The 12,014-nt window shown below is 34.4% G+C and overlaps 1 protein-coding gene across 27 annotated transcripts in view; it reads left to right on the top strand.

Annotated features, from left to right (window-relative positions):
- Window positions 1–12,014, top strand: part of ROBO2 (roundabout guidance receptor 2) — a 1,679,075-nt gene that overhangs the window by 1,624,384 nt on the left and 42,677 nt on the right. For 12 of the 27 annotated variants that reach the window (XM_064380037.1, XM_064380036.1, XM_064380025.1 and 9 more), the window contains 4 exons: window positions 4,059–4,101; window positions 5,551–5,678; window positions 10,855–11,136; window positions 11,567–11,692. In XM_064380037.1, the coding sequence (XP_064236107.1) occupies window positions 4,059–4,101; window positions 5,551–5,678; window positions 10,855–11,136; window positions 11,567–11,692 (579 nt within the window). The remainder of the gene's footprint in view (window positions 1–4,058; window positions 4,102–5,550; window positions 5,679–10,854; window positions 11,137–11,566; window positions 11,693–12,014) is intronic. The other 15 variants (XM_012444747.2, XM_064380041.1, XM_064380040.1 and 12 more) reach the window with 2 other exon arrangements.

Below are 12,014 nucleotides of genomic sequence, written 5' to 3'. Positions count from 1 at the left end.
GGTGAAATGTTAAACACTTCGCACATTGGTCTTAATATTGTCAGTGAAATATAAATTATTGGACAAAATTATCCAAAGGCACTTAAAAGATTTGATGGAATTTTTATACTCTGATTATCTGGGCTGAGTTAGTGCTTATTAAAAAAGGATTAATCTACATTCATATTTGAGAAATAGCTTATCAGGAAAGGGAATGAGGCTTGGCTGCAACATTAAAGTTTCCATTTGGAGTAGGAAAATGTGACCTACTAATGATAGGCATTCTGAAAGCTTCCTCACTCAAAATGGCAATTTACTGCAGTTATGTTTTTCTCCTCCTCTACCCTAGTTGTAGCAGGCATGAGATTAGCATTATTCCTGTGAGGTAATATTAGAGTTACTTTTTGTATGCCATAACCTTGCAAAATCTCTTTACCTTATATATGTTATAAAGATTGCAAGAAATTCAAAATATTTTATGCAATTCAAAAACATTTTAGATTGTAGCGTCTGCAGAACTTTTTGGACAACTTAGCATTCTTCAGTTAGTATAAGCTAAAATCTTTCGTATGTAACTCCTTGAAAGTTCTTAATTTTAGATGCTAGCAGAGAAATCTGATTGAGATTCAGTTATTCCATATGTATCTCTTATAAGCACAAAGTTACTACTCTGTGATTGTCAAAATTGTGACAAGAACAGGATTGTCTGACCACTCCCAACCCTTCTTACAGCTTCAAGGCAAACATTTCTTTGAAATGAGAACCACCTCAAGATCGCTTTCCATTTGCTGTGGCATTTTATTTGTATATTCATCTCTCTGCACAACCAAAAAAATGCTGATCAAAATACTAGATATAATTTCCACTTTAGGAGTTCTAATTGTTCATCCTTATTTGTAGTCTGCCTTAAATCTCATGGTCTAATAGAAGTTAGTCACTTTTGATCTACTTTTCAAAATAGAACAAATCTAAAAGTTTTGAAGATTAAAGTAAAAAAATGAAACTTAGAAAAGTGTTCCCTTTTTTTCCTTTGCTTTAAAAACACAACTAAATAACCCCTTAAGATAACAGTTTTCTTTTTTAAATCTCTTTTTTTTTTTTTTTGAGACGGAGTTTCACTCTTGTTACCCAGGCTGGAGTGCAATGGCGTGATCTCGGCTCACCGCAACCTCCGCCTCCTGGGTTCAGGCAATTCTCCTGCCTCAGCCTCCCGAGTAGCTGGGACTACAGGCCTGCGCCACCGTGCCCAGCTAATTTTTGTATTTTTTAGTAGAGACGGGGTTTCACCTTGTTGACCAGGATGGTCTCAATCTCTTGACCTCGTGATCCACCCGCCTCGGCCTCCCAAAGTGCTGGGATTATAGGCGTGAGCCACCTCACCCAGCGTTTTTTTAAATCTCTTACAGAAATAATACAAAATGGAAAATTAGATTGTGTACTAAATTACATGTGAACCTTTTTAAGGTTATCAAATATTTACATAATGTAGTGTGAAGTTTTGCCTTTGTATAGTTAATATGCAGAGATACAGAGATAAATGTCTTTACAGAATATTTTGACACCCTATTAGCAGTCTGTTCGAACCATTTGAAAAACATATTTTAATGCTGATGGGAACACGAACAGAAAATAGGTATGTCCTAAATGTTCAATATGAAATACTTTGAAATTGAAATTATTTAACTCATAGCATTCAGTTTTCAATTTCCAGATATGGGTCATACCTACTATAATGTTCATACTCAAACAAGTTTGCAAATTAACTTTAATGCATGATACGTTTTTGATAAGGTTTCAGTGTTCCATTATACTATTTTAAACTTTACATGTTATGAAGAATTTGCCACTGGTTCGTGTAGTAAAGTTAAGTACAACTCAACGTTTCTCCCTCTGCTTCTCTTGTCCTCCTTTTCTCTAATACTATCTATTGCTCTGGCAGTAACAGAAAGTTTGAATGGGACAAAATAGCATCTAAATTAGGGAAAACTATTTTGCTTCTCACATATCTCTTAAACAGCACATTTTGAGGTGTAGCCCATCAGCATCTGCTTATTTGCATATTCACAATGATATTCACACTATTATCTTAACTCTCTTTTAACAGACTAAAACAATCACTTGATAGTCCATTAAAAAAACCACAAACTTGAAAGTCACATCAGATGGAAAGCTAATTAGCTATACTGTTTTCACATTGCCTGTGTACTAATCAGGCATTTGTTTAATATCTCCAGTGCTCAATTTTTTGCCTTAATTATTTCAGATTAATTCTTTTTTGTTAAAAGCAGTTATTAAAGGGGCACAATGTGGGACAGATGCACTGCTGATTCCTGATTCCCTGCACTTAAGTGAGCCTTTTGCAATCTGTATTCTTTCATCTTCTCTGAGCATGTGCCTATAGCTAGTCCTGAGCAGATGCAAAGGTTATGTCAAGATTGCTTTGAAATGCATTTGGAATATTACACGTAAAATTGATAAGACAGTATATTTCAGGTATAAGAAATTCCTAAAAGCCCTGATATGTTTTACTGTCTCATGAAGAGCCTTGGATTTTATTATCATATTGCCTGATTTTGGTATCATGAGAGATAATATTAGTAGATAACCTTAAAGCAGGGACTGGGAAACTGCATTTGGAAATTTGTAATATTTAAAAAGTGATCATCATATTTGATAGCCCAAACTTAAGAACAGAGGAGTTATGGAGAGTTATTCAAATTAAAAAGTATTCACTATGTATATATATATTAAGTGGCAATATATCCTCTATTTACTTAAAATATGAATCAATTAATTAAATTTCATTTATTTGCACCTGTACTCACCACATTTTTAAAAAATCATAGTAAATACAATCATTTAACCCCTTCCAAAGATAGGGTTTATTGGGTTCACAGCTGTGAAAATGCATTATTTTTCCTTTCTCCCCAGTGATTGTTTTAGCCAATCTAGATTAATTTTGGTCAGAATTGCAGGTTCATTGTACCTTTGCAAGCTATACACTTCTAAACACCACATTTCTTTTTAAAAATAATTTTCTAGTTAACTAACCCAACAGTAAAATTTGATCCAAACCAATGTGAAGTTATTTGTAGCCTTTATCCTACTAATCATGGATATTCACATTCCACTACAGAAAAACTAAATAACTTTGAATACAGTTTACTGTCTTAGACTCTCTTTGTAGTATTCAAAGTGTATTTTGAATACTTTCTCAATTCTGAATCATTTTGGAGTTCAAGTACATTTGGCTGCAAAGGTGTGAACAATGGATGATGGACCTGAACGGATAATAATATTCTTTGGCCAGTCCTTAAAATCCACTGTCATGTTGTTGACTTTGTAGACTTGAAACTATCAACTGGAGAAGTGGATTCACTGGCTGTGGCTCTGGTGGATGCTTGTTGGTGTTGCTAATAAGTTCCATAGTTAGATGGAGGAGTCCACCTTTGTGATCACTACATACAATTAGGAATATATTCAGTATTGATTATTTGAAAATTTCATTTTTGTGACCATGTTATTCTCTATTAATTATAGTTCATGTGTATTGTAATTATAGCTGTTTATGACTATCATAAAAGAATTTGTGATTGTGAAAAACATATAGTCAGTGAGTATTTGTTTTTCTTGCTTCATTAGGAGGACATAACATGTTTGAACTCTCCTGCTTCAATTTCAAAATTATGAGTAAAACACTTTTCCCTTCTAATTGGGACACCTTTGTTTTAAAACTAAAAGTCTTGATTTTGATAAATTCACAATAATGCTACATTGATCTTTCAATACCACTATATATACTAACTGTAACAGGTTTGACATTTCAATGCAAATTGGTTCTTTAACTTAAACATGGATTTGGCTCAAAGAATTTTGAAATGTCCTATTAAAATTGGATCAAATGATGGCTTTGCCTTGGCCAAACCACTGCTTGTTACTCTCTGTACAATTATATTAATTATATTTTCTTAAAATTCCCAGAGGCCTCAGCTCTAAAGTAAGGGCTAATATATAGTTGTTATTAATTGTAATTAGTATTGACTACTTGTATGTGCATATTTTCCTTTTTTTTTTTACAGTTACATTTCAAAGAGGAGATGGAGGACTAATGAGCAATGGAAGGTATGCTAAGGAGATTGTTTTTTTATTATTATTGTTATTTTTAATCAGGACTAGAGAACTCTATAGTAAGAGGCTATTATTGTAATAAATGATCACTTGTAAGTCTGAGAATTCTAGGAGGAATTAAATGGCTTACCACAAAGTTTAATGATCTATCTGTTGTGCACTTTAGAGGAATCAAGTCCAGATGTTTCATATCTCCCAGATGCCCCTGAAGAAATTAGTAGTAAATATCACATGGAATGTGTTCATTTGTTAGCAGGATGTTTATTGCATTAATTAGACATTAGCAAATGAAGTTGCTGTTGTTTAAGACTCCTTATTGGCTCTCACTAAATTGCTGTGAGTGAACAATTACACATAATCGATCACAAAGTAAATGATTCATGGATGATGAATAGGCTGTAGATTGATAGGACTGGATTCCACAACTTTAGATACTCAATTGAAATTGATAAAAACTGATAACAAACTCATATATCCTCATCTATTTTCCCTTTGCCAATATGGAGATTGTAGTTAGGCTCTGGTAATAACTTCCAATCTCCCATTTAATCAATATTTTAGCAAAAAGAGATTAAGTCTAATGAGAGTTAGTGGATGTAGCAAGAAAGCAGTTGGGTCTTCTTATTGCTGTTTCCATAGAAACACATGTTTCTCTTAGGAATTGTACCAGAAGGGGTCTATCAAAAAAAAAAAAGTGTAATGATTATAGATGTTCTATTCCCTGGTAAATATGCTAGTAATCTGGAAAGAAATCAGAATCCCATATTTTATATTAAAGGAGGAGTTATTTATTAAATATGATGTGAAGGAAGTTTTCCTCATAGACTATACTCACATGCTGGATCATATCACAGTGTATCTTTTATTACCCTTAACAAAACCCTTAATATACCCTTAATATTTTGCAATTTAAAGAACTCGGATATATGCTATTGATGGAACAGTACAAATACTGTTCATTAATTTCCCTTAAGTTCCTTGCCTCCAAATCAAGCATGAGGGCTCCTAACAAGGGTTACAGCCTAGAGTGAACAGATACATAAGGCAGCTGCAGAAATTGAGGAAAGAATAGCCCAGCGTCTTAGAAATATCTGGCATAGAGCTGTCACTTTGAGAAGTTGTTCCTTTGAGGTGCCAATTTATCATCAAACCTTGCTTTGGGATCCCAGTATGTAAATGATTCCTACCAATTTCAGGACAGACACCTGAATTCATTTGGAGATCGACAGAATACCTGACAAGGACTCCCTGCTTCCACTGTTGGGGTTGATCTATGTATAACCTTAATGAATTGCTGGAGTTCTTTATTTCTAGGGAGTCTACATATATAAATTTGAAGTCAATTAAAATCTTCAGTTTCTTAACCCTTTATGTTTCATGAGACAGGTGTCAAAATCTTGCGTTGAGCCCCATGGATTGATTTCCTTGTAATTTCTGTTTTAGCCGTCCGGGTCTTCTAAATGCTGGTGATCCCAACTATCCATGGCTTGCTGATTCTTGGCCAGCCACAAGCTTGCCAGTAAATAATAGCAATAGCGGCCCAAATGAGATTGGAAATTTTGGCCGTGGAGGTAAGTTGTGCTTTTTAAAATAATGTTATTTGAGTTCTTTCTTTTTTTTTTTGACCTTCCTGGACTTTTTTAAAGAGACATATCAGAGAGGATTTTCTCTCATAATTCAAATTAATGAAGCATGTGCACTAACAGTGCCGTACATTACCAAATATTTTAATGTAAAACTATCGTGTCTACATTACCTTGAGTAAAACCAAACTTTTAAGGAAGATATTACTAACCAAGGTGAATATTTGCTTCCAAGATTGTTAGTACGAGATTACTGAACTCAGAAACTATTTTGCTAACTAGGCCTTATGGTTTTGGAGCAGAGGTTTCTTTTCTCTGTCTCATTTAATATGTGTTTATTGAGCATCTCCTGTGTACTTGGCACTATGGAAGACTGTAAGAATCTAATATTGATATAAAGAAGATGGTTCTTGCCCTCATACAATGTGTCATTTAAAAAATAGACAATTAAGTTAATATAACAACATGTTGAGAGACAACTTTTCTGTAGTTTCACAATTAATAACTGTTATTCAAAAAAAAAAAGACAAAAAGGTGCTAAGTACCCAACATGCTTAAGCTTCGAAGATTTAGTGCCCAAGTCTTCTCCCTATGGGTTTGTAAGAAGACAGAAGTAACCTACTGTAAATAACTACCAGCTTCTCCTGACTTCACCTTTTAATCCAGTCAAATAGGAGAGAGCTGGGTTTAGAGAAAGATGGGAGGAAGATAGAACTCTCTGATCTCAGTGTGGCTTGGCGGGTTCATGTGAGTTTTCCATTGGTGGAAGATTGTACAAACATTAAATGTACTTAAACTGTCTCTATGAAAAGATTAATATTTAAATTGATACCTGAAGGAAGCTTAAGAATGAGTCAAGAGTATGAATAAAAAAGTGTGTAGAAAAGAAACTGCTGTATTTTAAGTTCCAGAAATAAGAGAGGCATTGACCTACTTGAGAAATGGAGGAATTTCTTAATGACTTGAGTATAAAGTACGAGGACACAGAAATGGTAAGAAATATAGGATAGATAACAGAGAACTTTTTAAGCCACATAAAGAGTTTAGACTTTATTCAGAGGTAATCAAAAGCCGTTGATGGATTTTTAAGAGGAGAATGCTGGGATCCAAGTACTGTTTTAAGTCATGCAGCCTGCTGCTCGATGAAGAATGGAGTAACAGTAGAAAATTGGAGTGATTAATTACAAGAGTGCTGTGATCCAAGCAAAGCTGGATGAATTCACTGTAAGATTTCTGCACTTTTAGAATTAATGAAGGAGACCCAAAGCTATGTTACATTTTTCTGAGTCCACATAAGCCTCGATGTGTTGATTTCATGATGAGTATATAACCAGGTTGACTGAGAAGAATATTCTTCATATTTTCTCTTTAAGAATGGACTATATTTAAAATTCTATTTCAAATAATGAAGCTAGTAATTATTGCATAAGTCTGTATTCTGTCAATACCAACTATAAGAAGAGGAACTCCCTTTCTTTCTGCAAATAAAATATGGAAAATAACCATTCCTACCTCATAGGTGTGCAATGAGGATTAAATAGATGACTATATATATACACACACACACAGTGATCCTATACTATATATATATAGTTTAGTTTTATATATATATATAACATATATATAGTAATCCTATATATATATATATATATGTTTATATATAGGTTTAGCACACACATACATACATATGATTACTTTGTGCTAAACCTATATATATAGCATAAAGCTTGGCATACCATCAATGACTACTAGGCATCAGTAGAGTGAGAGAATGAAAAGTAAGTTACATGACTTCTCAGCTTCCTCTTCCGCTTCTGTAAGCCAACACACCCACTTAGGACTCTTAATTGCCCAGAGACTCTGATAGTGGCTTCCTCCCCTAAGTGACCTGACTGTGAGCAACTGTAGGCTATCACTTTGCCATGGGTAGTTTCTGTACCTGAGCACCTCCTCATCAGGAAACAAGAGTCTCCCTCCCCCTGCTATGTAGATTGATTTTTGTCAAAAGGAATTCTGTTCCCAAAGATTTTATCAATCAAGGAATAGCTGCCTCTTTTACCTTTTGCATTTTATAGAAATAATATCACATTCTATTGTTATATCAAGAAGTAAATGCTTACAGATGGAGAAAATGATTTTTTTTTTCAGTTTCCACAGGCTATGTTAACATCTAAAATGTCTCAGTCAAATTTAACCAAAGGGTATACTTGGAGATTTGCAAGGTTTTTCTTCCATTTTCACTTCATTTTCACGATGTGAAATATTTCACAGATGAACAGCAAGGCCAATACAAAGTTTTTGCAGGGTTGACTGTATCTCTTATCCACTTAATAGTCATTTTAAGCATTTACTATGTGCCAGAAATATTGTTAGGGTATTTGGTATATTTTAATTCATTTTGCCTGCATAGTAATGTATGAAATAGATAATCACATTTCCATTTTAAGGATCAAGGAACTAAGGTTTCTTAAGATAAATAATTTGAGATCTGGTTGTAGAAAACTCTGCTTCGTATTTTAAAACTCTGCTACGTATTTCATAAATTCACATGTATGACTACATAACCGTATTCACTCGGAAAAATAAGGATAGATACTGACATTTTCCCCTTAAGAATGAAATGAAAATACATGTTTGAATGTAATAAAATAGTATTTGTAATAACAAAGTTACAAATTATAGCACAAATCTACATTTTATCAAAGCAAATCATAAAAAATATTATTTAACCATTCAAGTCAGCAAGTGCTTACTCTCTTCAAAACACTGGGTGAGTAATTATGAAAATGCAGACCTAGCCCATATGCTCCTGTCTTCAAGTGATTTTATGATATAGTGAAGGAGACAGTCATTCATACAGATAATTATATAACACAAAAGGAAATAAATATCAATATAAGTATAACCAAAGGGCTGAAAAACTACAGAATCAATTACCAATTCCAAATAGAGGAAGTGTTTCTGTAACTCATAGGTTTCAAACACAAGTGTTAACAAACACCAGTCAGACAGCCTAAAACATTCAGGATTGCTAGGTGAAGACTGTGATAAATGAAAATGGAAAAAAGGCCCTGCCTAAAGATGATATCACCTATTTAGGTCTAGCCTTTGGGGAGGAAGGCCAGCCCAGAGTTTCAAACCATCTGATATTACAGGACTCTCCTTAACTTCCAAATATTCATGTGCAATATTCCAATATTTCAATGTTAGAATATAATTCAGTTTATTTTTTGAAAATGTAGGGATGATCAAATCATATTTGAAGACAATATGTAGCCTAAAAATCAATACAGAAGCACTTAGACTTAAAGGCTAACTATAATTTCATCTAGCAGGGAGAGGAGAGATTCAGTATCCAGAGCCATAGCATTAGTTGTATAGCAATATTATGTAGGATTAGATTCTTGGACCATTTTATTTCATTTTTTATCATTTGAGCATACAGCCATTTGAAAAGCTTGCCATTGAAGTGGCTTGCTCTTCACACCTAAAGCTTTGGAGAACTTCAAATTCAGAGTCTGTGAAATTGGAGCCAAGTTAGAGAACCATTGATATTCAGCTAATATTCATCAGTGAAAGACGTGGTGGAAGTGGCAGAAACAAAAGTCTGAAAACTCACCCAGAGTCAAGGATCTATTTTCACCAATTTGGATATACTACACATTAAAAGTTTTTGAGAAATAAAAATAATGTTAACACTTGAGAATGCTATACGTTTAACATCAAATTTTGCGATTAGTACATAGCTCAAAGAAAGAAGGGCAAGAAAGTAGTTCCAAAGTTCTGAAATTCAAAAATAATGTTATTTGCTCATACAACCTGGTGAAATATTATAAATTTAAATATGTTTAACAATTTCACTGATATACGTTTAAGATACTTACTTCACTATCTTAAGTACATATCCACTTAACTGTAAAATAATTCCAATTCAAAAACTTCAGAAAGACTTAAGTTATACAGTGTACAAAACACATTATACCTTTCTTTCTACAGTTGCTAAAGAAGACAATTTTAGCATATGTAAAATTTGAAAGTAAAAGTAATATTTCTATAAGAATTTTTTTTTCAGGTACTATTGGGTCTCAGCTAATCTAAAAGTTTTAAGATAATTGAAAATGTCCTATAATGAAGAAATGAAGTGATTTGATGACCTCAAGTCCCATGACGTGAAGCTTTCAGAATATAGATTATTATAAAATGGAAAAAAAGCAGACCTAGAATAATAATTATATAGTATAATAATTAGAATCATTTTGACTCTACATGATTAAAAGTAGTGTTATTTAGTGATTTCTATCTTAGATTCACTTAGTATCTTTCTTCCAAAAAGGGAAAAGAAGAGCTCAGGGGAGAGGTGGCAGTTCTGACTTACAAAGCATCATGTAAAAATAATTCAGCATACCAAAATGAAAAATGGACTGATTGATATTCAGCGTTGTTCCTGAAGTTTAATTTTACTCTTGCTGTATTACAACATGAAACTGTAATTCTCTAGTTTGGAGTTGATAGCATAAATTAAAAACTCACCGATCACTGAGATTGCTTTTTCTATAGTGAAATCCTGCTATATTGTGCAAATGACTTATTCATGAAAATTTTCTTTTGTTATCCAAGAAAAAAGAATGTATTCCCCATTTCTGGAGCAATGAAATCACATCAGTAAGTGGCAAGTTAAAACTTTAAAAAATGTACTTCACAGTCAAGACAGTATAATTTTGGAAATGTTTGCATTGATATTCAGCAGTTGTAGTCTATGTCTCTTAGGATAAAGCGGAAAGAGATGTTTTTCATCTGTGATTTGTGGATACACTATCATTGCTACTGTAAAGTGCTAACACTTTTATTGGTTCTGAAACACAGTGAGCAAGGGAAAGCATTTTTCAGTAGTGAAATATCTCAAACTTCTCATTCATGGTTGAAGGAAATGGGGGAGGGGTGTTTTAAGCGGTGAGACGTGAAGGGCGAGCTGTAGGCCTGCCTGTCACTGAGGCTGATAGCTTGGCGATGGTTGTACATCATCTACCCTTCAGTGGCTCATGAAGCCCATCTCAGCTGAAATGCAAACGTGCAGTGTGACACACTTATTTTTCATCTTCAACCCTGATAGTTTTGGGCTTCCGGTGCCTCATTAAATTGTTTCATTTCCCTATGTTCACCACAGATGTGCTGCCACCAGTTCCAGGCCAAGGGGATAAAACAGCAACGATGCTCTCAGATGGAGCCATTTATAGCAGCATTGACTTCACTACCAAAACCACTTACAACAGTTCCAGCCAAATAACACAGGCTACCCCATATGCGACCACACAGATCTTGCATTCCAATAGCATACATGAATTGGCTGTCGATCTGCCTGATCAACAATGGAAAAGCTCAATTCAGCAAAAAACAGATCTGATAGGATTTGGTTATTCTCTACCTGATCAGAACAAAGGTAACAATGGTGAGTCAGGTTCTTGTGTCCTGAGGAGTTATTTTCATATCATTTGTGCATGAGATAGAAATTAGTATTTGTTGTTGTTTCAGTGATTCATTACCAGGTTTTCTATCTTAACTAAAAAAAGATACTAGCATGTTTCCAGTAACTTGAATAATTCTTACCACCACCACTGCCACCACCACCGTCACCACCACCACCACCACCGCCACCACCACCACCACCACACACCAGCGCCAATCGGTTTCATCTTTTAGCTCCTTTTCAACATAATGATCGGCAATCCATCTCTACTTCCATTAGGACAGGCTAGACAAAACATTCCTCCACTCTCCCACGACATCTGCTTTTGAGTTGCTAACTGCATGTTCTGCATGGGCTTGTGCTGTGAACTAATCACATGATGCCACTATGACCTCTGCCCTTTAACCCTTAGCCTTACTTTACATTCCTGACTACCGATTGGCTGAGGGATTGTCTAATAGAATGCCACACAACCAGTCTCAGGATTTCAGCACCACCAGCTCTCACAACAGCTCAGAAAGGAGTGGCAGTCTCTCAGGTTGGTCTCATCACAGTAAGGAGAAATATTTGTTTGTCACCAGCATATGACCTGTGTTCCTAACAACCATGAAGATATACTGAATCACAGCTCCCTGTCAGGCCTGTATCTATCAAATGACAATAACAGTTTATGCTGATGAAATTCTGCCTTAATGGGAGAAAGGAAAGAGAAAAATCACTGTCCCCTTTTATATACTAACTATACAAGTATATATTTAAAGAAAAATTATGCCATTCTACTAAATTCTATTTATTAAAGCACAGGGTAAAGACAATTTTATAATAAAAAGATCATATATGAAAGTCAATTCCATGTCATG

This window comes from Aotus nancymaae, unplaced genomic scaffold (genome assembly GCF_030222135.1).
Source record: "Aotus nancymaae isolate 86718 unplaced genomic scaffold, 86718_ANA_hifiasm-v0.15.2.pri h1tg000022l_1, whole genome shotgun sequence".
NCBI lineage: Eukaryota > Metazoa > Chordata > Mammalia > Primates > Aotidae > Aotus > Aotus nancymaae.
The sequence above is the reverse complement of the archived record's forward strand: the minus strand, read 5'-3'. Positions and strand labels throughout refer to the sequence as shown.